The sequence below is a fragment of the Zootoca vivipara genome, chromosome 9 (assembly GCF_963506605.1).
Source record: "Zootoca vivipara chromosome 9, rZooViv1.1, whole genome shotgun sequence".
In the NCBI taxonomy this organism is placed as follows: domain Eukaryota; kingdom Metazoa; phylum Chordata; class Lepidosauria; order Squamata; family Lacertidae; genus Zootoca; species Zootoca vivipara.
Window position 1 is genome coordinate 60,606,623 of NC_083284.1, and position 27,542 is coordinate 60,634,164.

The window sequence follows — 27,542 nt, forward strand, 5'->3', positions numbered from 1 at the left end:
GCAACTGCAGCAAAAAAAAAAAAGGAAATATCCTGCTTTGATTGTTCTGTACCACTTGCCAGACAAGCACCCCTTTCTTGCTATATCTACCTGAATATATCGGAGCCAAAACAGACCATGCAATGCTATGTAAGCTCACCATAGAAAACATCTGTGATTAGCCAAGAAAATAATGTATGAAGACATTGTTATTAATTAACACTGCCCCAATCATGGTTTCTTATATGATTCTTTTTTTCCCCCATATTGAAAAAGAGCCATATGGCCCACCCCTCCTTGGCCCAAATCAGGGAATTGTTAACAGCTAGAAGAACTATTAAGGACTCAATGAAGATTGGCCAGTGTTTTTCACTAGGAGCAAGCAGGTTTGTGTTTTTTACTTTGGTGTACCATCACTTTTTAAAAAAACAAAAGTATGTTGTCAACTTCTACCACTGTGTGGCATGGAGAGGTTGGTTCAGCATCAATTCCCTTGCCCCCGATATCCCTCCCCCCACATTGCACAACTGCTTTTATAAAACACTTTAGCACTGGACAGAAAGAAAGAAAGAAAAAACACTTTTGCTACAATGATTTATATGAATCCAGCTTTGGGGCTAGGCTGGAAACTTTTCTTTTCTTGTGAGGACCTCCCCCCCCCCCCAGCACCCAATCCTTTTGCTTCAGGAGCAGAGTGCTGACTGCACCACAGATCTAACTGTTAATCAGCAACTTCAGTGCTTGACTCAAAAGTAAAGAAGTGCTTAACCCTGACATTCCAATAGCCTTCACATATATCTTGCATTCATAATGGTTGCGAATAAGAGAATACTTGAGCTCACCACACACCTGTAATATTTACATGGGCACTGCTACCGTAAGAAATTAAGGTTACTTCTTATAAAAAAAACCCTTCTCTTTTAAATGATAGTTTCTTTGCATTAAAGTAGAATCAGTCACTTTATAGAAAAATATCTTAAACTTTAAATTAAAAAAATAGTGTTACTAAATAGTTATGTAGGACCATATGCAGTTGTATGGATATAATTCAGCATTTTTTGAATACCAGTTTAGGAGAACTCACACGGAACGGAGAGCGGGCTATATTTGCCATGGGTGCCATCTGTTTACAGATCCCATGAATAAACTCTGTGCACCTCCTTTGGAGATAAATGGACATGATACCTATATACATTCTGTACATATCGGTTCACGGGTTAGCAGTTATTAGTCGTACTGTACATAGGAAAACAATCTGATTATAATGATGTTATACGCCCTCAGCATAGAGTTAAGGTTTGCTCCTAAAACCCATGTAAGACAGGTTCCCTGTTTAGATATGTGGCCCAGTACACTAGGTTGAAAGTACCAAATAAGACTGGGAAAACTATTCTTGACATCCTGTCAATTTTACTAACACTGTTGAAGGTTTTCTTTGCTTCCTGTGGCTTGGCTTCTGGCTTGGCTTTGTTGGGTTCTGTTGTGGTAGCGCTCTTGGAGATTGTTGGGAGAACAGAGTCCTTTGTGATATTTGGCGCATAATTGGCAACAGCCACTGCATAGGCATTGTTTTTCTTAATAACCGATGCCTTTTCTTTTTTCTGCGGGGGAACAAAAAAGGGAATTTGATTACCCAATCAGGGCACTTGCATTATGTCACAATGGTGACTAGTAGTTTTACTTACCCTTGCTTGAGTCCACCACCCACCCACCCCTGTTGGGTGTATGAAATACCGTAAGCTCCTTTTCAGGGGCATGTATACACTGCAACATTGCACAGGCATACAGCAAACTGTTACACTGAAAATCTTGCCCAATGAATACAGTGGTACCTCTACTTACGAATTTAATGCGTTCCGAATTCACATTCGTAAGTCGAAGCAACCCTATCTAAAAATTCGTAAGTAGAAAAAAATCCTATCTAAACCGCATCCAAGATGGTGGACGGAGCTCCATTCGTAAGTAGAAACATTCGTAAGTAGAGTTATTCGTACGTAGAGGTACCACTGTATGTGAAAGCAGGTTTTGCAGAAACTGGAGTTATTGTGACCAGGCTCTCTCTCTTCCCTCTGTGCAAATCTATAGCTGAGTGGGGATACACCCACATTTCACCTGCCTTCTTAGCGGACCTTAGCATACCTTCAGGTCTTGTTGATGCATAGCAGCTCTAATCTCAGGTGTTAGCTCTAATAATGTGGAGCATGTGTAATTCCCACATTGGCTGCAATGTGTGCCTAGATTCAGCAAGCCTCTTGGTAATCCTTCCAATCTTTCTCTTCTCCCCAACACACAAATAATACATATCTACAGAATCAATTGATAAAATTGGCGAGTTGCCACTGACAAATACAGGACAGAATTGAAAATGATGCTTTGTATAAGTGATGCAAAATCCTAAAAGGCTTATGAGGGGGACAGATGTTGCAAGGAATCTGACTGCACAGTCAATAACAGGCTTCCTCAACCTCAGCCCTCCAGATGTTTGTGGCCTACAACTCCCATGATCCCTAGCTAGCAGGACCAGTGGTCAGGGATGATGGGAATTGTAGTCTCAAAACATCTGGAGGGCTGAGGTGGAGGAAGCCTGGTCAATAACAAATGATCTCATAATGTTCCAATGTTCCTTTGGAAACTTCAGAATCCCCCTCTCTCCAAGGTTTTTTGTGAGCTAGTGCTTATGCTCAAACATAAGGCTATGTAGGGTGTCTCCAACAGTTGCTGCTTTAAATGCTAATACATCTTCCAAAATATCCGATTAAGATTTCCAATTTCCATCTTTTGTGATCCATGGGTATTATGGGACATATCCAGAAGACCTTTGTGATGTTCCTAATCTTAGAACTTCTCTGATGTTCAGTAAAATCTGATTCCTTAAGCCTGAAAATTTAATATACACATAAGTTCTACTTTCACATGAGACATGTATGTGGCAAACTAGTAGGCTGAGCAACAAGCTAGGCAAAAAACCCCACACCCTTTACCTGGTTGGTGTGGTGATCAGAGCATCCTGGGCAAAGTCCTGCCTCAGCTCTGACAGTTGAAGAAAAGGATGACCATAGGCCCCTATCTCTGCCTCATAGAATATCCACATTACATTGCCCTAGCTTCTTGGGAGGAAGTGTGGTAAACAACTATAATAAATACGTAATTCATTTGTGTCACACAGGGAAAAATAGCCCCCATAAAGAAGATGAAGTGAAGTGAAAAGTTCCAAATGAGGAGCTGGAACAGGACTCTTAAGTAGGGTTTAAGGCAGCTTTGCAGATTAAAATGGAGTAAAATAAGAGTAAAATTGCTGACTTTCTACCACTGACTGGTTTGAAACTAGCTCCAATGTGGACTAATTATTTTGATATTTTTATGCAGCTTTTCAGGGCAAAAACCCTCTCTCGGTGCAGTTTTCAGAAATAACATTTATTTTTATTTATTTTCATTAAAAAAAACCAAACACACCAGAGAGGTGTTTAAGCTAAAACAGCAAGTACCAGGTTTCTCACATAACAGCATAAATGTGGGACTGAAATATGAGGTGTTGGGTTTCATTAATCCTGATTAAGGGCCGTCATAGGAAAGTAGCTTTGGCCTCATTCATTTTCGCACAACAAACTGACGAAGATAATGAAATGCTGCCTTAGATTATTTTGGATATTTAACAGGCATAAATGGGCTATTGTTTAATTTGTAGACAGCCTTGGGACAATATTTGTTTCTCCAAAATGAAGCAGATGGAGAAGACTCCATATGTACAATTTAATTTCTGCTGAAGTGTGTGCTCAAACTGTCAGCTTCTTTTGCTCTCCTCTCCTGCGTCAATCTGCTCTGCCTTTATATTGATTTTAAGGCTTCAATTATTTTTCAGTAATAGAAAGCTATCAGATGTAGATGCTACTAAATTGATTTCTTAGAATTGGAAGGAACTTTAAGCATGTTTCTTTATCACTCACCTTATCGTTGACTACGCTTTTCCCATCCCACGCCCATCCTCTTTTTGTGAAGTAATTTACAGTGGCAAATTCTATCAAAGCAGAGAATACAAATGCGTAACAAACAGCAATAAACCAGTCCATAGCTGTGGCATAGGCTACTTTGGGCAGGGAATTTCGAGCACTGATGCTTAAAGTTGTCATTGTTAGCACAGTTGTGACTCCTGGAGAGAAAATGGAGGAAAATAAAGTGTTGGTCAGGGTAATTCAGAACGTTTTTTGTTTTTTTCAAAAGAAGAATATTTATCACCAGGGGCAAAAACTAGTGATTACAAATGATTAGTGTAAAGCTGCTGATTGCAGCTGATAACAACACTATGGGGGCTTGATCCAGAATTCAGTGGAGAGAGATAAAGCTCTACAGAAGTCACAGTTAAGATGCACATTGTGACTAAGAAAGTATGCAAGATTATATGCACAAAACTTGATACTATCTTTGTGCAGATACATTGGGTGGTATCCAACTAAACAGTTCCACTTATACAATGACTTTTGGCTGTGCAGTGGAACCCTTTTCCTCTTTCTGCACACTGAGTAAATCTGCCCCGGAGGATTGGGGAATGCACCAGAACAGATTTACGGGTTCTGCAGTGCAGTGTGGGTAGAAGAGAGGACAAGGAAATTCAATTGCACTACTAAGCACCCTTGTTTAGTTGCATACCACCCATTGCTTTTAGGGTAGCAATAATGTGACAAACTAGCACCAACAGATAATGTGCAATTCATGCTGTCTTCCCTTTGTATAACATGCAAAGTGGAAACTTCTGCTTCTCTCCTGCAGAAAAATGAACGAGCTTCACATATATCTGGCAAAATGAAAAGGCAGATGAGTAGGTTTCTGCTTGACGTGTTTCACAAGAACTACAAACAAGGTGGAGGCGGGGGCGGGGGAGGGGAGAGCACAAGTCAATTATTTCAGGAGTGGTTTGAGATATCAGGAGTTACCCCTCTGACCATATCCAATACATTATTTGAACTGCTAATACACAGTGGCTTGAATTCAGTGCTCTATGAATTCAGTGTTCTATGAATTCGGTGTCTTTCCATGCTGAAAAAAGTACAGGGCAAACAGGGCAAAGCACCAAATTCAAACAATATTGAGCTAAATGCATAGGTGCAAATAAACAGTCACACATTCCCAATATTTCCTTGGCAGCCATGTGTCTATTGTGGTGCTATTAGGAGGAGATTCTAAGGTTTAGAGTGCATTCCCAATTATACCTTTGAAACTGCAGCTTTACCAATCCCATATCTGACACCATATGACAGGCACCCCCAAACTCGGCCCTCCAGCTATTTTGGAGCTACAATTCCCATCATCCCTGGCCACTGGTCCTGTTAGCTAGGGATGATGGGAGTTGTAGTCCCAAAACAGCTGGAGAGTCAAGTTTGGAGGTGCCTGCTAACATCAGGTGATGGGCAGGTGGGCATGACTTGCCCCAAAGGCCTTGCAGCCCAAATGGAGAGGCCTGACATGCCTTATTAAGGCCAGAGCTTCCCCATTACTGTAATGAAAGCTCAAGAGAAGAACATGCAGATTTATTTGTTAGGTTGTAGGTATCTGCTATTTGTAAATTGAGGTGGTATTCCCCTCCCCCCCATCATATATATATATTAACAATTATAATTCATATTTATTCTTGGGATCTTTCTGTTGTAAGCCAACCCCATACCTTTTGTCTAAAATTTGTGATTGCTTTATATGTATTTGGGGAGGAAGACTCAAGCTTCAACAAATGAGCCTGCATCAGTTATGTGTAGTTTGTCCATAAACTGAAACTCGTGAGGTAGTTTTCTGGCTGGGTTTGGGAGCACCATTAAATAAATTACTTGATGCCAAGAGTCATCAAGTCTCCTCCAAATGACAAAGATAGTAATCCGAAAACAGCAGAAGTCCAATATTTAATACTCTTTCCATTTTTAGCTGTGATTTTTTTCATTCAAATATAACATACTTTGATTAAGTTTAATTAGACTAAAAAACTCTCTACATTATCTGGCCTCCCCCAGGACAGAGAACTATGCAAAGATGATTTGCCTGTGGCTTACTGTCTGACCTGCCTTTGTAAGAAAATTAGCAATGCTGAGGAAGCAGGCATAATTAGTACCCCCTAAAAAATCTCTATCGTATCACAGAGATGGCAATCTTTTAGAAAAAGTTCTTACCACAAAATATATGTATACCACTACAGACAGACAGACAGACAGACAGACAGACAGACAGACAGACAGACAGACACACACACACACACACGGATTCATTCAGTGAATTTTATAACATGTCTTCATATCCATCTGAGTATTATTTCTAAGCAACTTGGGGATCCTGTTAACACATCTGAAAACTCCAGTTTTCAACTGAGGGGCAAAGAAAAAGAAGAAGCAGCAGTAGTCACTATTTGGTCCTCATATTTTAAAATAGATTTCTCAATGCTAATAAAATTGTGCAATCGAGTTATAAATTCCAGTTCATGCGCTTGACCTCTAAAATTGAAATATTTGTGATCTACTAGTAAGTTGAAGTCTGCTATTTGAAAGAACATTTTGGCCAGGATTGAACAATGGCATGTAAACTGTTCTCTGCACAAAAGGTGAATTTGGACTTGTGCTTCCCAAATACCAATTTGGAAAGGAAGCTATTGTTGAACCGAGAACAGATTATGAAAAGCTGTCTCTGGCATGTCATGGGGTAAATTGCACCTGCTCTTTAAACAAGTCAATATTCAGCACATGTAGCCCAGGACTTTAGATCCTATACCTGAAAAACTACTTTGTGTACTAACAAAGTGGGTGAAGGTTTTGACTTAGATATCCTTTGTGTGCTTTTTTATAAAAAAAATCTAGTGTATTTAATGTGCCTGTATTTTGCAAGTTTCTTTAAAAATAAAATAAAGGTAAAGGTACCAGTTGCAGACGACTCTGGGGTTGCGGTGCTGTACTGGCCGAGGGAGCCAGTGTTTGTCCACAGACAGCTTCTGGGTCATGTGGCCAGCATGACTAAGCCGCTTCTGGCAAACCAGAACAGTGCATGGAAACACTGCTTACCTTACCTATTTATCTACTTGCACTTGACGTGCTTTTGAACTGCTAGGTTGGCAGGAGCTGGGATTGAACAACAGGAGCTCACCCTGTCGCGGGGATTGGAACTGCCGACCTTCCGATCGGCAAGCCCTAGGCTCTGTGGTTTAGACCACAGCGCCACCCGTGTCCCTTTTAAAAAAATAGTTGGCATTTAATTGGCAGCACAGAGTCATTGACTTGCATTGCTGAAAAAACACAAATGGCACAGATACCTTAAGAAATAAAAACAGATTGGAATCTTGAAACCAAACAATTTTGTGCCAGCTTTATGCCTAGTCCCTGGAGGCACAATCAAATGCTTTTCAAATGCATCTTCTATGAAGAACATAGTCAAGATTTATCCAATTAGCAGCACTGCAACTTTTTACACAGGCTAATTTGAAGCAAGGCAAAGACAACAAATCATTTGGTCGTAATTCATCATGGACACTTTAGGTCAGCCATATTAAACAGATGTCATAAATGAAAGGAACTGGAGAGCATGATTATTAAAACTGCCTCATTATCCCAAGTCCTTAAATGCAACCTACTGCTTATAAGTATATTATGTGAGCAAAGTGAAATAGAGAGGGGGGAAAGAGAGCAGATCTCAGATAAGAAATACTCAACATCTCAGTTTTTAAAAATAGTTTCTTTTTAGGCTGCTTCAGGACGTATTCCAATATAAAAAGCAAGCTCACTCATGTGCATAATGCAGAAGAAGAAACTTTTCATGGAAAAGCACAGTTGTAATATTCCACATTTGCTCATACCCCACTATTCTGCAAGCACATCTGCTCTTGGGTTCGAGAATGGTCCCCATGCAACTGTTCTTTTGATAATTGTTCTTGGATGATTCCTAACCCAGTGCTAGCATAGGGAAGCTACCAGGCTTTCCCCCTCCCTACCCCAGGCAAACACACAAATGAAGCACAACTTATGTTTCTCCGCTGTAACTTTAACTCAAGTGGCATCCAAGGAAAATATTGAGATTACTTCTCAAGTCAGAACAGCTAAGGAATGTTGAGGCAAGCAAAAAGAATGCAGATTGGACAGTCTCCTCTTGCCTCTGCATGGGATTTTCACTGCACTGAAACTGTACTGCCCTCCATCCATCCCATGGGAAGGTTGGATTGCTGGTGCTGAAAATCCCTATAAGCCCTGAAATCTCTCTCTCTCTCTCTCTCTCTCTCTCTGTGTGTGTGTGTGTGTGTGTGATGTTTGCAGACATGGGAGTGGTATAGGCTGAGATACAAACAATGTATTAAGTTGAAAGAAAAAAATGTAATGAAGGGATACGACTGGAATGAAAGGCACAAAAAGGAGTTCTTAAAATTGGGCTGAGTGGGGGAAAATGTTATGGGTTCAGTTTAGAAGAGCTTGCCATTGGCAGAAGCTTCCTCAACTTTTCCTGTTCATCCCCGCCCCCGCCCCTCGACCGTTAGGTCCAGTCACAGACAACTCTGGGTTGCGGCACTCATCTCGCTTTACTGGCTGAGGGAGCTGGCATACAGCTTCCAGGTCATGTGGCCAGCACGACAAATCCACTTCTGTACAGCACACGGAAACGCCGTTTACCTTCCTGCTGTAGTGGTACCTATTTATCTACTTGCACTTGACGTGCTTTTGAACTGCTAGGTTGGCAGGAGCAGGGACCGAACAATGGGAGCTTATCCCATTGTGGGGATACGAACCACCAACCTTCCGATCGGCAAGCCCTAGGCTCAGTGGTTTAGACCACAGCGCCACCCGTACTACCTGTAGTGGTACTAGTGATGAAACTCCTCTTGGTGACAGCTGGCTGGCAGCTGTCATTGCACCCTAGTAATTATCCTGGAGGAATACCAAGTCATGATGTAAAGGTAAAGGGACCCCTGACCATTAGGTCGAGTTGTGACCGACTCTGGGGATGCGGCGCTCAAGTCGAGTTATTGGCCGAGGGAGCCGGCGTACAGCTTCCAGGTCATGTGGCCAGCATGACTAAGCCGCTTCTGGTGAACCAGAGCAGCAATGGAAACGGCGTTTACCTTCCTGCTGGTTCCTCCCCCACAACAAACACTCTGTGAGCTGAGGGGCTGAGAGACTTCAGAGAAGTGTGACAACCCAAGGTCACCCAGCAGCTGCCTGTGGAGGAGCGGGGACGCAAACCCAGTTCCCCTATTTATCTAGTTGCACTTTGACGCGCTTTCAAACTGCTAGGTTGGCAGGAGCTGGGACCGAGCAACGGGAGCTCACCCTGTTGCGGGGATTTGAACTGCTGACCTTCTGATTGGCAAGCCCAAGGCTCTGTGATTTAACCCACAGCGCCACCCACATCATGATGTAGTATCGTTCTAATGGGACTTTGGCTGGAGGCAGGGGCACACGGGATGGTAGGTCAGCACTTTGTACACATAATAATAGCAAGCCGAAACATCCACCTTTCTCCTCTTTTAGAACAGGAACATGATTGAGAAATGCCCCTGCTGGTACTCAGACTCTGACATGGAGTCATCTCAATCTCAAAGCTGTATGACAAGTTCCTTATTGCATTAAAACACTGAGCTTCCTTTGGGCACAGGAGCACACCTGATACGGGATGTAGTCTCTACTCGTATGGCATAAAAATGGCAGACCAGAATTCAAGAGAGAAAGCTGGACTTGAAAACATTTACCATTGGAACTTTCCTAAAACCAAGGCACATTTTTTCCTCCCGCATTCCAATGCCAGCAGAATATTGACTCTACATGCTTCGCTTTCATATGTTAATTCCCCTTCTAACTCCCTGGAGCTCTGTGGCCCTTACCTGAAAATAGTATTAGTGACAAATAGCCACAGTTTGTCACACTGCATAATGAACTTCAATCACAAAAAAGAATGTATTCTTAAAAGAAAAGAATGAAAAGATAGATGAACTAAATGTGGTGTAGCTGGCACCTGTGAAGCTGAGCTGCCTTCAATGCTAACTAACACAACATCCAGGTGTCCATCACAATACGCACCAAAGACCGTCCTTGCTGGGACAGATTCTCTGTTCAGCCAGAATGACACCTGGGACAGGATGACTGTCATGATGCAGGGGAGGTAGGTCTGAATCACAAAATAACCGATCTTCCTCTTCAAATGAAAATGAGCTGTCATTACTTTGTATTCACCTAGAAATGAATGGATCAAATTAGGAGGAGTGCTAGAAATAATTATGAATTGCCTCCACAATAAACCATTTTTTCATGACAAGCTGAAGACACCTGCTTTAACAAGGAAAACATACTGCAGATTTCCACACACAGCCCTCTCAAAAAAAGCTGTATGTTGGTAAATCCAAACAAAGATTGAGCCCCACCCAAGCACACCTATAAGTACTAATTTCAGCAAACTTATACTTTTGCTTTCTATGCCTGGTGTTTTATAGTATGATACAGTTACTAGTAATGTTATTGTTATAGTTAGTTACTTTGTTTGATACTATTTTATATATTTGGACAAAGCTTTTGAATATTGGTCATTGAACATAGTAGTAGTAGTAGTAGTAGTAGTAGTAGTAGTAGTTATTTATACCCTGCCCATCTGGCTGAATTGATTGATAGTTTAATTTTGAGCAGCACACCCTCAAAGCATTAAAAGCTGAACCTAAAGCTCACTTTGGTCTAAAAATGGATTTACATGATAGGGTAGAGTACAGAATTAAATGCACAATTCTTTGGATCTCAACATTTTCCTTTACTCTGCAGTCTCTACAAAAGTGAATGCAATACTCTACTATTGTCTCCTTCTTTGGAGGTCTTTAAGCAGAGGCTTGACAGACATATGTCAAGAATGCTTTGATGGTGTTTCCTGCTTGGCAGGGGGTTGGACTGGATGGCCCTTGTGGTCTCTTCCAACTCTATGATTCTATGATTGTTGAATCATCTGGAGCTATGATTCCAGATGCTTCCTAGATGGAGGGTTATTGTGAAGCTTATCCATGACAGGTTTTTTTTTTTTTGTAGTGTCTACCTGACATTGTCATCATCAAAATGGCAGCCCATTTTTTTTAAAAAATATTTAATCCAGATTTCTGCTTACAATGGAAACTCTGTTAAATAAAAATAACCCATGTTCTTGCTCCTTAGCACACTGTTTTGGGCGTGTGGTTTGTCATGTGGTAACTTTTTGGTGGGTAGGCTCATCGGAACACAAGCCAGCCATTCTGATTCTGGTAGCCCAAGAGGTGCAAGCACACATTTTTGTACCATTTCCCACATGCAGAATGCACACCTGAATTTGAGTGATCCAGTTCCAAGTGGACCTATTAATTTTAAAAACAAAAAACACCAATAGAAATAGATACACCCCCCAAAAAAAACCTCGAAACATGGTAAGTAACATGAAACATGATAAGTAAAGATTGGCAATGTTTGTTCTTGTGAATGTCTGGCAATTTATTTATTTTATGTGCATAGGCAAATAAATATCTGTGTACATGCCACAAATAGGAAAAGTTAGTGGAGGGTAGGGAGTAATGATTATGGCAAGGAGCCACAAAGCACAGCACAGAAAAATTCAATCAATGATTATAGGTCACTCGGAAAGAAAGGCATCTAAAACTAAAAAATGGAGTATGTGGACATTCACATTCCAATTAACACAGAGAGAATTATATCTAAATGAGCCATTTTGCAACCTAGAGCTCCCATGGAAGCCCTCTATGATATAGCATATTATAGTCACATCAGTTAGAGACTCTGGTAATTCAGTGGTATATAAATACCTTAAATTAAGCTGTCACATCTATAATTTCCTATGTCCTCAAGTCAAACTGGCAGGGCCACAGAGTGTAGTCTGCATGTATGCCCAAAAGTGCACCAGTGGCTGAAGGGAAAAGGACTCAAACGGTTTCTTCTTTGTCTTACTAACCTGTACTTGATTTAGCTGTTTCTTCTCCAATCGTTTGCCCTATGAGATCATACTGATTCAACCTCGAACCATCCGGGGCCACTTCTACTGAATTAGATGCATTGAAGGTCCACTTGTAGGTCACTTCTGAAGATGTATATGCATCTACAGGGGGGAAATAAGAAGACACATTATCAGCTCAAAAGAGAGCAAGTATTTGGGAATAGCTGCTCAGAGAATTCAGCATAGCCTCTGATATTCACTGACTTTCTTGATCTCTTAAGCAGTAGGAACTTGGAAGTGCTTTGTCTATATAAGACAGGGGGGGAAGAGCCAGTGTGGTGTAGTGGTTAAGAGCGGTAGACTTGTAATCTGGGGAACCCAGTTCGCTTCTCCGCTCCTCCACATGCAGCTGCTGGGTGACCTTGGGCTAGTCACACTTCTCTGAAGTCTCTCAGCCCCACTCAGCTCACAGAGTGTTTGTTGTGGGGGAGGAAGGGAAAGGAGAATGTTAGCCGCTTTGAGACCATAGCTGCCAAGTTATCCCTTTTTTAAGGGATTTTCCCTTATGCTGAATAGGCTTCCTCGCGAGAAAAGGGAAAACTTGGCAGCTATGTTTGAGACTCCTTAGGGTAGTGATAAAGCGGGATATCAAATCCAAACTACTCTTCTTCTTCTTCTTCTTCTTCTTCTTCTTCTTCTTCTTCTTCTTCTTCTTCTTCTTCTTCTTCTTCTTCTTCTTCTTCCTTGCAGGCCATGGCCCAATTTCATGAGGGTAGGGGGAAAAGGATGGGAAGGGCAAAACCTTAAATGGATTGAGTGATGGGGGGAGAAGGGGAGAAGCTGTCAGCCAGCAAATATGTTGAGAGCCCTGGCCCTCTGATCAACTTAGCTGGGAGACAGGGATGGAGACACAGAGAGGGAGGGGGGGGCTGTAAAAGGGAGAAGGGGCTTTGAGCTCTGGACCCACCTATAAATGGCACATGGCTCTGACAGATTGCCAACAAGGGAATGTGGCCCTCAACAAAACAAAACTCCCCAATCCCTGATGTAAGAGAACACATAAAGGATGCAAAGCGGTTCTCCATGTGCAGAGGACAGGATGCAGAGATGGCTACAGATCAGTGCTGGCACCAGTGCACCAACCCATAACCTCCCACTCCCTCCATTGGGCCTGCAGTGTTCTCCAGGGGCCTGTGCTGCTTGTCTCAGCAGAGATGAGAAGCCAAACGGGGGAAAGAGAGAGGGCACAGCCTGGCTCCCTCCCCTTAACTGTCACTCAAGTGATGGCAGGCCCTATGCACATACGTCCAGCTGACACCCGATCAGAAACAGGTGAGAGAACAACATGGGAAGAAAGGGGCATATGGAGCACATAACTGCATCCCAAATTCCTTGCTTTACGAATGTGAAAATACTGGATATCCACTGTCAAAATAGATTAAGCACTGGATGTAACATATTTATCTCAAAGTTGATTTAAAAAGACTGTTCAATGTAAACATCCCCCAAGAACATCTTAGGGCAAGTGTCAGGAATCTCTGGCCGTCCAGATGTTGCTGAATTACAACTCTAGTCAGTCCCAGTAAGCATGGCAGATGGCCAGGTATGATGGGGGTTGTTAGATCAGCAAATCTGGGGGGGCCCAAAGGTTCCCCACATATATTCATAATTTCCCCCCTAGAAGTCTGATATCTGATGGGCCTTCAGGAGATGCCACGAAGCAAAGATATTTAAAGAATGGGCAAGTTCATATATGTCATCCAACAATGCAAAACATGGATTTAGTTGTATAAAATTGTTAGTTTTTTCCTATAGGCAACTGTTAATTTAGATTTAAGGGAATTCATGTTATTGTATCTGCTTTAAATCGCATTTGTTTGCAGTTGTGAAAGTAAGTTACCAGATTTGAATTACAGGAACTTTTGACAGAATAGACTCTACCAGAAACTAACTCACAAAACTTGCAGTGTATGAAATCAAAATGCATTTCCAAAACACAAACAATCCTGTATATACCAAGAAAGGAATAAGACTATTATGTATTAATTTTTATAAATACTTATATGCTACGTATTTCATTAAAAACGCTAAGTGGTTTAACAACAACTATACATTGCTATTACTATAGCTGATCCAGAATCCTTTGACATTGTGAGATGCCAGCTATAGATTCTCACTAACTGCAGCAGAATGGCATATGTCTGATCACTAATAGTAAAGGGCTTCATGGACACATCATTTAACTAGTTGTGATCATCCAGAGAAGAAATTGCTGTTTCAGTATGAATATCAATGTGAAAATCAGCACACCTTAATGTTGCCCAGAGATACCAACATAGACAACTGCAAACTATAAACCTTTAGCATCAGAGTACTTGGATAAATATACTATCATAATTCTTGTGGATGCAAAATTCATCACAATTTCTTTGTGCCTCGATTTCCTTGTGTCCTTATGTTCCACTCGTGAGAAGTCCAAATCAAGGAATTCAACCATAACCTTATCCCCTAACATGATCACATCATCAAGAATATAGCTCCTGAAGACTCAAACGACTTCACAGAATACCACATAAGCAGTACAGAAAAACGCTGCAAGCAGGTTGCAGAACTTCTTATACCATAGCTTGTGCAATTCTCTTCTCCACAGGTACAGCAAACCTAATCTTTGCACCTGCAATATTAGAGCCATTTCCACGTCAGATAATAGAAAACTCCCCACAAAACAACTGGAAATTTGTCCTAAAACATGCATTCCCTGTGTGTAAATTTCAGAAAGCCATAAATAATTTGGTTTTGGCAATGATTATGCTCTAGGACATCCAGCCTTCTACGCCATGAGATCGGTGTAATATGCTTCAACTAAATTGCCCTGATAAGCTAACTGGTTGCCAAATTCTGCACCAGTTGAAGTTTCCAAACCATCTTCAGAGGCAGCCCTACATATAATGCATAGGGGAATAAATCTGAACCCTGAGGAGCCCCACAGTGAAAGCTGCACAGAGCCGAAGAACACTGCCCAAGCATTACCCCCTGGAAAGGACCATACAAGGAGGACTGGAATCACTGCAAAGCAATGCCACCCACCCCCAACTTGGACAGTTGCTCCACGGCCAATTATGTCAAATGTTGCTGGGAGGTAAAGGAAACTTCCCTTCTTTCCTGACAGAAGTCATGATACAGGGCAACCAATACTGGCCCTAAAGCCTCAATCAAGACCCAGACTTGAATTAGAAGTTGGAGGGCTCAGAGAAGCCAACCTCAAATGAGAGCTGAGCTTTCAAAGCCCCTAAATTCATTTCCAGCTTCGATCAAAATGTGAATTCCCAACTTCCCCATTCTCTACCCTTTACTTACTTGTCAAGCAGCGATGGCTGCACATGGGAGAGGAGAAGAGGGAGGTATTCCACCCCATCATAAAGGGAGAGAAAGAAGGAAAACACGATGCAAAAAAAACTCTCCCACTGCTTCTCCTATCTTGGTTGCTGTGGTTCTCTTGCTGACCCCACTTATTGTATTGTATATAGACCAGGCATTTATCTGAAGCCAATCGGATTAAAGTTGCTCTGCACTTTCTATTAAGTTTCATCCATGAATTGTTGTTTCTACAGCAACTTTTCTCTTGTAAATCGAAACATTTTTGTTTCAGTTGAACAACATTGACCAAACTATGTTTTCAGTTTGCTTGGAAATAGAGACAGTGGATGTTTCGTGACCCACAAATGTGGCAAAAGACAAACAAACAAACCATCGGAGGTGTTCAGTGAAACAGCCCTTTATTTAGTTATTTATTGTTCATTTAAATTTACATAAACAATAACATTAAAAAACAAAGAATATATATATAGCACAAGAGTAATTTTGAAATATCTGACCTTTCCATTTTCAGAAATAAAAATGCTTGGTCATCTTATCTCCAAAATATGGCATTACATAAATATCCATGAGCTCTTTATTGTCTTAACTATAAACACAAAGGATCACAGTTACCAGATCAATTTAAAGCAGCATTATAATTTATTAAATATTAAGGTAAATAATAGCATGCTGCAATCAATGTCTGGGGCTTTCAGGGAAAATAAAATGACATTATCCAGGACATGCTGATAAAATCAACTTTGTTGTCCCTACCTTCCAAATGAGTGGCACAAATGTGATAATGAAAATGGTACCCATTAAGTATTAAGATGTTAGTCATGGGTTGTTGCTTTTTATTTGATTAAATAAACAAACCATATCTCTGTGTCTTGTTTGTATCTGCTCATGTAAGAAGCTGAAGCCATTTGGTGACCAGGTCCTTCACAGACATCATTATCTACTTGCCTCCTGTTCCTCAGGTTGACTGCTTAATACGAGTATTTAGTTGGTCACTCTATCTAGCACCAGGAAAAGGTGGGGCTAGTTTGGTTTCTGTATCTTGGGGTGTTTTCTTCTCCAACAAACTCCACTTCCACAGATGGGGGTGCCGCGAATACTTTCTTATCATTCCATTCTGTTTCTTCCATGTTTGGGTTGACTTCGTCTAGACCTGTGCATGAAATAAAGGACTGGTCAGTAGGCTACACCTTCTCTATTTTCAGTGGATAAACAGTGTTCAAGGTATCTTTGGTTTCGGTTGCAAATATGGAAAGCACAGCAGGTTCTCTGTTGTTAATGATGACTCTGCTTGTTTGAGGGAATGCAGGGGTATTTCCGTATTTCCATGAGTATACAGTGGTACCTCGGTTTACGAACACCTCGGTTTACGAACTTTCGGTTTACGAACTATCCTAACCCGGAAGTTAGTAAACCGAGGTGCCGGAGGTCTACTGAGCGTCCGATGCCTTCGTGGAGGCCAGGCCTTCGCTCCGATGCCTCCTGGAGGCCCGCAGTGAAGGCCCGGCCTCCCCAAAGGCATCGGAGCAAAGGCCAAACCTCCCCAAAGGCATCGGAGCGTCGGATACCTTCGGGGAGGCTGGGCTTCGCTCCGATGCCTTTGTGGAGGCCGGGGAGCGTTTCCGTGACTGGGCTGCATGGGCTGCTACCGGAAGCCGGGGACCGCTTTCGCGGCTGCACAGCCCAGTCGCGGAAACGCTCCCCGGCCTCCGGAAGGCATCGGAGCGGCTTCGCTCCAATGCCTTTGCGGAGGCCGGGGAGTACTTTCGCGGCGCTCCCCAGCCTCCGGAAGGCATCGGAGCCGGGACTTCGCTCCGATGCCTTCTAGAGGCCGGGGAGCGTTTCCACGACTGGGCTGTGCAGCCGTGAAAGCGGTCCCCGGCTTCCGGTTGCCAGGGACTGCTTTCGCGGCTGCACAGTCCAGTCGCGGAAACGTTCCCCGGCCTCCGGAAGGCATCGGAGCCGGGACTTCGCTCCGATGCCTTTGCGGAGGCCGGGGAGCCGCGAAAGCGGTCCCCGGCCTCCGCAAATGCATCGGAGCGAAGTCCCGGCTCCGATGCCTTCCGGAGGCTGGGGCTTTGCTCCAATGCCTTTGCGGAGGCCGGGGACCGCTTTCGCGGCTGCAGCCCAGTCGCGGAAACGCTCCCCGGCCTCCGCGAAGGCATCGGAGCAAAGCGGTTAATCCGTTCTAGGGGGTGTTTTTCCTCGTCTAGAACGGATTAATCAACTTCCCATTACTTTCAATGGGAAAGTTCACTTCGGTTTACGAACACTTCGGTTTATGAACAGACTTCTGGAACCAATTGTGTTCGTAAACCGAGGTTCCACTGTAATGGAAACCCTATACTAGTGGTACCTCGCAAGACGAATGCCTCACGCAACGGAAAACTCGCAAGACGAAAGTGTCTTGCGATGTTTTTGGTGACTCGCAAGACAAAGTTTTCTATGGCCGCGCTTTGCAAGATGAAATTCTTTTGCGGGTTTTTTTTTTTTTTGCCACGGCAAACTGCGCTTCCCAAGACGAAATTATCACAAAATGAAGCAACTCGCGGAACGAATTAATTTCGTCTTGCGAGGCACCACTGTCTTTTGTGAGAGATGCATATGCTGCAACGTATATGTAGGAGTTGTGAGCATCTTTTGAGAAACACTACATTCATGGCGCACCTAGGCGTCATGAAGTTGCTGCAGTTTGAGCCAGGTTCTTAAATTTCACATATAACATTGGCAATAAAGCAAGGAGGAGGAGAACATTCAAGAGAGGTGTAAAAAAAAAAAAGACACTCACCTTGTTACTCTGTGAAACTTGAAAGCAGGAGAGGCTGACCAGGACTGAACTGTGGTGTGTGCTGAGACTGCTCTCATCAGAAACCATGTAGAATTAAAACTTCAAATGAGAACTGGAGGTTTAGAGAGAGATGACCCACACATCTGGTTCACCGACATTAGGCAGCAGCAATGTTGGATCCATCTTGTCATTCCAAACCATGGGTTGCCTCTCTCAAGCATCCTGGCACAGGGTACTTTCCACTGTTGCTCTCCAGGATCAACAGGACCTCAAGTGATCCTTCCTAGAGTGATGCAGGCTTTCCCCAGTTTCACCAGCGAGAGCTATATAGCTGCCACTGTTGCCCCACGCCCCTTTACTTCCTTTGGGAAATCTAGTTCTTCAAAAGGGAATGGCACAAAGGAGAGGTAGATGCAGGCAGAGGGTCAAAAAGGCCCCTGTTCACCAATAGCTATTGTTAGAGCAAGCTGCTCACCAGGAGCTCCCCTTACACTGACCTACTGTGTCTTATAGGCTCCTCCAGAATAGTTCCTGGTGCACAACAATCTTCTGCAAGGTGTGCTGCTGTGGCTTCATTGCAGGATGAGTTAGTTGTTGTAAATGAGTGGTTGCCTCTGTTGGATCTGTGCTGGGATACATCTCAAAGTCATCTGGGTCAAGGGTAATTGGCTGAAGACTCATATTGCTGGTCCTTAGATGTTTCTTCAATCGTTGTCTCCTGCTGCACAGGGGTCATTTTTCTACCATCCAACAGGAATGGTGCTAGCTTCTTACAGAGCTTCTAACTTGTTTTCCCCTCAGCCCCTGCTTGCATGCTGAGCTCCTTTTTTTCTTGTTTTGAAGACTTTCACTTTTCCCCATCATGGGACAGAGGTTTTGTAACATCCCATCTTGCACATTTTTTAGGACAGTCAATTGAAAACTACCTCATCCCTGAACTGAGAATGAACAGTCTCCAAGGGCTGGGTTGCTCAGCTACAGATCTCAAAAGCCCCTACCCTATCCTTCAGATATATATGTGCCTTTTCCAGCTCCACCTCCACTCTGAGGCATGAAGCATTTGACAAACAAATATTTGTTCATCTGCCTTATTCTAATCAAATTCAGAAGTTTTATTGTCGTATTTTAATGACGGCTGATGTATTTAATGATTGCAAACCACTTTGTAAGACAATTATTCCGAAAAATGGTATCTGATACTTTAAGATGAATAAATAAACACCATCTCATCTTATTGCTCAAGCTCAGCTTCAATAATTAGGTGTGAAATGCAATAACAATTACATTCCTATTCTATAAAGCATGTTCCAGGTATCTGTGAGTAAACCACAATGTTGTTGTTTAGTCGTTTAGTGTTTAGTCATGTCCGACTCTTCGTGACCCCATGGACCATAGCACGCCAGGCACTCCTGTCTTGCACTGCCTCCCGCAGTTTGGTCAAACTCATGTTCATAGCTTCGAGAACACTGTCCAACCACCTTTTCTCTGTCGTCCCCTTCTCCTAGTGCCCTCAATCTTTCCCAACATCAGGGTCTTTTCCAGGGAGTCTTCTCTTCTCATGATGTGGCCAAAGTATTGGAGCCTCAGCTTCACGATCTGTGAAGCTGAGGCTTCATGGATCAATGCCTTGTCATGGCAAAGGGTCTTGAATAACTCAGAGAAGCTATGAGCTATGCCATGCAGGGCCACCCAAGATGGACAGGTCATAGTGGAGAGTTTTGACTAAACGTGATCCACCTGGAGAAGGAACTGGCAAGCCACTCCAGCATCCCTGCCAAAGAAAACTCCATGGACAAAGACAACAGACCACAATGTAGCATGATTGAATTTTACCCCTAAGTATAACTGGTTCCATAATTTGATCATCCAAAACCCACCTATGCTGGGAAATGCTGTTTTCAAAAGCTAAAACCTTTGCTTTTCCATAATTGAACTTTAAGCAAATGTATCTGAAGAAGTGTGCATGCACACGAAAGCTCATACCAATGACAAACTTAGTTGGTCTCTAAAGTGCTGCTGGAAGGAATTTTTTTAATTTTCTTTAAACAATTGTGTTTACAGTAGATTAAAACTGAGATAACAAAGCATTTTAGTCCACGTAAAGAGCAGAGAGCAGGGGGAAACTGCATAAGATACAAATTTTCCTATTACCTATTACCTGCTGATTCAGAATCCTAAACTGTGTTTTATATAATTGAGTTTTTATTTTGTTCTGTGTATATCGCAATGTTTTTTGTTGCTATGGCCAACGGCTGATGCAAATAAAGTTTCATTCATTCATTCCTATTACCTAGTTTTGGTAGGAGTCCTTCTGGGTCATTTAAGACAGTTCTGGGATCATTTAGGAACAAATTAAACCAAGTATACATCCTAGGTGGCGCTGTGGTTAAACCACTGAGCCTAGGTCTTGCTGATCAGAAGGTCGGCGGTTCGAATCCCTGTGACGGGGTGAGCTCCCGTTGCTTGGTCCCAGCTCCTGCCAACCTAGCAGTTTGAAAGCATGTCAAAATGCAGGTAGATAAATAGGAACCACTACAGCGGGAAGGTAAACAGCGTTTCCATGTGCTGCTCTGGCCACATGACCTGGAAGCTATACGCCGGCTCCCTCGGCCAATAATGCGAGATGAGCGCGCAACCCCAGAGTCAGTCACGACTGGACCTAATGGTCAGGGGTCCCTTTACCTTTACATCCTTGGTTAACTCTCTTGGTTGTTGGTTTATCTTTAGTAAACGTATTGCCACATCTGATTTGTGAAAGACTATTGGAATACAAAGGCAAAAGAAGAAGAAGCAAGAAGTCTTTTATCAACAAGAATGTCATCCACTTTCTGCCATAACTTGACCCTGGAGATATAATCAAAAGCTACCTTTAAATCCATGAAGGCAGCAAACAGTTTCCCTCACAAGGTTCTTGTATATTTTTCAGGAAGGTGACAGAGGATCAGACAGTGATCAAGGGTTGAACAATCTTCTCTAAATGCTGCTTGAGAATCAGTAAGCATATTCTCAGATTCTAAGAAAGAAATCATTCCATTGCTTAAGAACCTGGCATACAACTTCCCCTTCACTGATGGCAGGCTAATAGGTCTACAGTTTCCCAGATCACAAGCTTGATCCTTACCACTATTGCTTCTTCCAGCTAGAAAGGATCATGCCAGAACAATTCATTGTAGTAAAAAGGGCATCCAACAATGGTACCCACCAAGGTTGCCTTACTTTTGTAAGTTTCAGAGGGATATTAACCAATCCTTGGATCCTTCCCATTCTTGATCTGAGAAATCACAGGTAAGACTTCCTTTACAGAAACTGGGTTCCATTTTGGTGTGACTCATAGCACACCATCAAGTAGAGAGCCTAAATAAGATGTAATAATATCATCTGTGTCTGTAAAGTTGGCTCTAAAGTGGTCCTCAGACATGCGCTGAGATAGAGCGGTTTAGAGCTTGTGATCAAGAATGCAAAACTCCTGAGACCACTTGCCAGAAGGTTTTACGGTCTTTATTAAGGGAAGCATTTAGAAGCAGCATCCATGGATCACAAAAACCTGGTGCTTTTTCTGTGGTAATAAGGCCTTTAATTCCCCCCCCCAACTGAAAATAACAAAAGGAAAGATTACTTAGCCCTGACTTCCTATAAGAAAAACAGGAGCCTTTTAGGGCCTTTTCCCATCAAATTGCTCCTCATCAAACCATTGGACACTCTCAGCATTACACATTAGCATTTTCTTCTTTTAAAAAGGAAGCTTCTCACCCAAAGAGACGCTTTGGAAAAAGATTTCTGCTTTACACACTCTCAACAAGAATTCAAATTAAAGATTCAAACACATCAGTGTTTTATACTTTACACACTGCTCCCTAGGTCTTAACCAGAGCACATATTGTGCCTTCTTTAGGTTGTGTCCAGAAATTAAAATTTGAGGCATCCAAAGTCCTTCCTTAACTGACTAGACCAGGGTTTCCCAAACTTAGGTCTCCAGTTGATTTTGGACTACAATTGCCATCATCCCAGGCCACTGGTCCTGCTAGGTAGGGATGATGGGAGTTGTAGTCCAAAAACAGCTGGAGACCCAAGTTTGAGAAACCCTGGACAAAACAATGATCCTATTTAGTCACCAATACCTCCCTTCCCTAAGACCCTTTGAGGCTCTCCTGGTTGTCTGTGTCCATGTGTGGACTAAGAGTGTCAACAAAGGATTATTTCACTATGTAATTCTTAGGTGACTCAACCTATTTTACATTGAAAACTTGATAGAACTTATCCTGGAAGATGCTGGGGTCTTCATTACCGATCCTACATAAACCTCTCAGCTCAGTCAGGTAGAGAGGTCCTTCCCTAAATATCCCTGTCACTCTGTAGGCCTTGTTAATTAAAAAAAAAATCCATGTGACTGGGTTGCCAGGAGAGCTATGTTTTAGAATTTTTTTAAAAAAAGATTGCCCGGGGTTTTAACTGATTTTATATCTACTTTTTTGTATTGTTACTGTTGCTACGATAATTGCTTTTGTTTCTGATGTTTTTAATCTGTTTTATATTTGCTTTATGGTTCTCTTTTGTAGGCTGTCTTGAAAATCTAGATTAATATTTTTTTTTTACAAAAAGATTCACAAGGCAAGAGCATTCACATCAAAACAGACATCCTTTCTCTTGGGTGAGATGAGGTTGCTTAAATCTAACTGAGAGGCTGGTGCCTAAGTTCAAAGCACAATGTACAAAATGTAATTCACAACCACAATAAAAATGTATATTATTACTTGTTTGGTGAAGGACATTTTACCACAAAGGGTTACACAAAGTGTGATCTCCAAACTAGCTTCAAAATAAAGATGACAAAATGTCTGCTCAGATGTCACAACAACCCATGTGATTTTACAACCCATGGTTTTTTGTGTAGTTTCTGAGCCAAGTCTATACTTCTCAAAGGAAGAGCAAAATATTAGTGAGATATATTGTCACCTTTCCACCACACAAACAGAATTAAGCATGGACTCAAACCAATTAGCCTATCCTCATATTAGCCTGGTTCACACATCACTTTAAGCCATAGTTAAGCTTAAGCGCAGTGTGCACAGGGTGCAATGGTTTGGCTCATTTCTTTCTACAAAAAAACATGAACTGTAACCAAGGATTGTTCTTTGCTTGGGTTGAACATAACACTGAGCCAAACTATAGCAAAGCTCCAAACAGCCCAACAGCAGCAGGAGCTGGGTATAAACAAAGGGCCACAATTTTAATCCCATGCGCAATCACTCTACACATTCACCTTTAAAACATAGTTAAACTTAACTTTGACTTAAAGTGATGTGTGAACCAGCTCACTATTTAGTGCAAATGCATTTTCAGTTACACTAATTTTGTACAACTTAAAAAGCATATTTGTTGCATTAGAAGTGTTGTAGAAGATTTTACCTGCTACAGCTTTCATATATGTACAAAAGAACAAAACGTTAAGATAAACTTCAGCTTGTGTAGGGACTGCATTGGCATAATTTCAAAGCACATGCTTTTCAGATATATTATTTCATTTTCCATGCTGCATCAGATATGTAATTATTTTTATCCAGATGCTGTATTAACAATTGTGTCACTCTGCTATGATTTAAACCTATTGGTCAATAAATGACATCACATAGGAGGAATGCTGCAATTAGGCCATAATATCTTCTGGAAAAACAAGAACCCAGGGAATTAGCTAACATGTTCAAAGACAAAAGCACTGGAAATGAATTATTATATATATATATATATATATATATATATATATATATATATATATATATAACCAGAACATACTGTATAATGCAGCACAATGTTGCTGAAGCATACATAAATTGTGAGCAAGTCCAAGAGCAGAAATGAGATGTTGAACTGCATAATATATTTACTAGCTAGAGGCTGCACTTTTAGCCATGTTACTTACAGCTGCCAAATTTCAATGGGCACGAATGGGCATCCATAGGGAAGTCTTCTAAATGCATGGGACATTCAGCCTGGACAGTAAGCCTAAAAGGGAAAAGACCACTGTATACTTAAGTCTGCTATTAAAGAGTCATGAAAACCAATTCCATAAAAATAAACTGAATTTACAGATTGCAGAGATTAATTACACAAAATCAATTAAAACTTAACCCTCTATTCTTCCTTTATTTGTTTTATTTGATCCTTCAGAGGACACTGCCTCATCACAACAAAACGGTTCCCAAAACTATAAGGAAAGGCCAACTGAATGAATTAGCGAATTACGGCACTACAGGTTACCCAGTAACATTCAGTTCAAAAATAGGTGCCACATGAACACAGAAGTCCTATTAAAGGCACGTGCCTTAAATAAAACTGATAAATAATTTAATGTTGATTGCTTCAATAAAAGCATCCCCCAAAAAATAAATGCATCAAAGCAAAGACTCATCTAGCAAAACTAGAAACATGCAGCAAACCGGTTTGCCATGTCAAGCCATGGCTTAGCATGGTTCCCATGTTCCCATGGGCAACACACTAATTCCTTGGACCTCTGGCTTCTGTGCCAGGGCCAAGCCATGCTTTGGCTTATTGATTCATCTGAACTCAGGCTCATAGGTGTTCTCATTCTAGACAAGCCATGTGCTGCAAACAAGGTTTGTGCTTGGTTTACAGCTTGTGGTTGGGCTGAAAGAGTCAAACCACGAGCCTAGGTTCAAATGCTAAGCCCTGGATAGTGCAACAGCAGAAATATCAGTAGAGGAGTGCAGTGACTGCAGTCTCCTTTTTCAGAATCCACATGTTCATGCAAAATGAGCCAATATTTGCAAAATGATAAGTTTAAGTATTTTTTTGCAAATGTAACAGATCTCTGATCCACCTGTATTGGGGCATCTCAAAACTATTCATCTGCTAGTTTCACAGCATGCAATGGGTGGTATGTATGTGTGAATAGGCTATTAGAGAGGTCTTTAGATTATCAGGACCTTGGGGAGGATGCAGTTCTTTTCTGCATCCAGTACCTCTGAGAAATGGATGGCGTATTTTGCCATGTTAGGAGTCTGCTTACCCGAGTGTTTGCTGCAGGATGCCTTGAAATGGGAGTGTGAATAATAGGGATCATGCTGGCTTGAGGCTAAAGTGAGAACAGCTTACCAGGACAGTGATCAAAAGACAAAATAAAATGTGCACCTCATGGTGTATAAGAGAGTCCCGTCGTCTTGAATTCGTAGTAGCTTATTTGGCATTGTCATGTTGTGAGCTACTGACTTCTTTCCATTATGAAAGAATGTATCTGGAGTCCAGATTTTGCTGGCCATTAAATTGTTCAGTCGAAGAATGTTCATTGGACCCTTAAACTTTAATCTCTCATCTTTCCATCTTTGGCGGAAGAAAACATCTATTGTGTATTCCTGAAGTGGGGGGGGGGAATATTAAAAGTGTTTTAAAGTTAGTTACTATCGGTCCATCTCAATAAAGTAACAGTAGCACATTACCAACTTGGAGAAAAAGCAAGGAGAGGCAGGACAATCGATACATATTTAGAAATTGTGTGGTGTGTGTGTGTGTGTGTGTGTTTTGCTGCACATGTCTGCATGGCTCATTAAGTTTGCTGTGTACAATGCTTCCAAACTGTGTTTAAGTTTGGACTTTGGTGAGTCTGTGGTGGATAGTATAGCCAGGGCCGTCTTAAACGCCCCTGCCGCTGTGGTGCGCCGGATCTCTCCGGCGCCCTCCCGCCCCGTTTCCCAGCGCGGTGGGCGGGTGGGCACAGCGGCGGGCGGCCGGGCAGGCACAGCGCGATCTCTCTGGCGCCCTCCCGCCCCGTTTCCCAGTGCGGTGGGCAGGTGGGCGCAGCACGCAGCGCGGCTCCCACAGGCGCAGCTGCGCGGCGGACCGGCGGATCGGCCGGCCAGCGGGCGGGCGCAGCTCGCGGCGCCTTTCTGGCGGGCCGGCGCCATGGTGCCCTGCGCCACCGGGGGTCTACCTAGAGCCGGGCCTGAGTATAGCATGAAGGGGAGAAAATAACCCCAAAATGCTTCTCTTCATGCCATGATTTCATGAGGTTGCTGGTATCATTAAGAAGATATCCTAAACAGATCTGCAAGATCATAATGGGACTCAATATATGTTTAATATCTTTATTATATTCACTTCGCTGCATTCATGAAAAACAGATGCGGAAAAACTGGCCTATACATTAGATGCCATATTTTCAAACAGCAATAAATTTATCCCCTCCTTCAATTTTATTACCTCCTTCAAAACATTTTTCTCAATTCTAAACATTTTTGAATGTTTTGTTTTATTTTATTTTAAAGGGTTGTTTTAAGTCCTTTACTAGGATATCCCCCAAAATATTTACAAAAATATTAAATCCTGCAAAACTATGCTAAAGAATTTTGTTGCCTTAGCTATTCCCCTCATTAATAATACACACAATGATAAACATACAGCTTCATTTTATTACCTAATGTGTTCCAAGTTAATTTTACTTGCTAATGTGATTCTGTGATGGTTGCTTTGCATATCGACAGTCCCAGTTCCTTGCAATTTAGTAGAGTAATTGCAAAAAAAGCGAGGTCTTCTTGTTAATTTGTGCCACAGTAAATATTTTTAATAGGAGTACGGTACATGCATTACAGTGCAACATTTGATACGCTTCCATTCTGCTAATTTTCTTCTGGTAATGCAAGCTTCAGTTTCAGCAGCCTGGAGAACAGGGAAATATCTTCACAACAGGTAAACCTGGAATACAATCCTCCACACACTTACCTGAGAGTAAGTCCCATTGAGCTAAACGAGGCTTACTCTTTAGTAAGAGTAATGAATAGGATTGCACTGTTGGCATGGATATTTTTTGCCCCTCCTGATCCTTTTCTTTCATTTCTCACCTTGCATTCATTTTTCTCTATACCAGGGGTGGCCAACTCCCAAGAGACTGCGATCTACAGTTAAAAACTGGCAGTGATCTACCCCTTTTTGGGGGGGGGGGGTTCGAGTCAAAGTTGTTGAGTTTTTTCAGGGAGGAGGTAAAATGTTCAGCCTTTTTTTAGGGGAGCCACAGTTGTTCAGCTTCTTTGGGGGGGAAGCCAATGATCTACCAGTGATCTACTGCAGACGTCCAGTGATCTACCGGTAGATCACGATCTACCTGTTGGACATGCCTGCTCTATACCAAAAACAGGAGGCTTGTGCTAATCTTGCACTGCAGTAAGACACAAGCTCCTGTGTAGAACCAAATTGTGCAAATGACCCAGAAAGCCGGTATACACTCCATCTTGGTAGTCAAGATAGCCCTGGGACTAGGGTTCTTGTGCTACTCTCTTATCAGCGACTCTCTTATCTGAGAGGTAGATGAAAATTGGGAAGGTGCCTCTAAGCAAGCAGTGAGTTAATTGGGCTATTGTTGCCTGCTTACTTAGTTTGCTCTCTTTTTTAAAAATCAGTATTGCTTAACATATTAGCCCCTCGAGGACAAGTCATGGCAAATGCTCTATGTTTCAGCATCTATCCTGAGCCTGCAATGGCAGCAAGGCTCTGC

At 42.2% G+C, this 27,542-nt stretch overlaps 1 protein-coding gene across 1 annotated transcript in view; it reads right to left on the minus strand.

Annotated features, from left to right (window-relative positions):
- Positions 1-931: 931 nt before the first annotated feature.
- The window catches only part of GABRA2 (gamma-aminobutyric acid type A receptor subunit alpha2), a 70,995-nt gene continuing 44,384 nt past the window's right edge, over positions 932-27,542 (minus strand). Inside the window, exons 4-9 of the mRNA XM_035113167.2 lie at positions 25,190-25,410; positions 23,961-24,043; positions 11,899-12,042; positions 10,005-10,157; positions 3,924-4,126; positions 932-1,580 (exon numbers count right to left, since the gene is read on the minus strand). Of these exons, the coding sequence (XP_034969058.1) occupies positions 1,284-1,580; positions 3,924-4,126; positions 10,005-10,157; positions 11,899-12,042; positions 23,961-24,043; positions 25,190-25,410 (1,101 nt within the window). The 3' untranslated portion in view covers positions 932-1,283. The remainder of the gene's footprint in view (positions 1,581-3,923; positions 4,127-10,004; positions 10,158-11,898; positions 12,043-23,960; positions 24,044-25,189; positions 25,411-27,542) is intronic.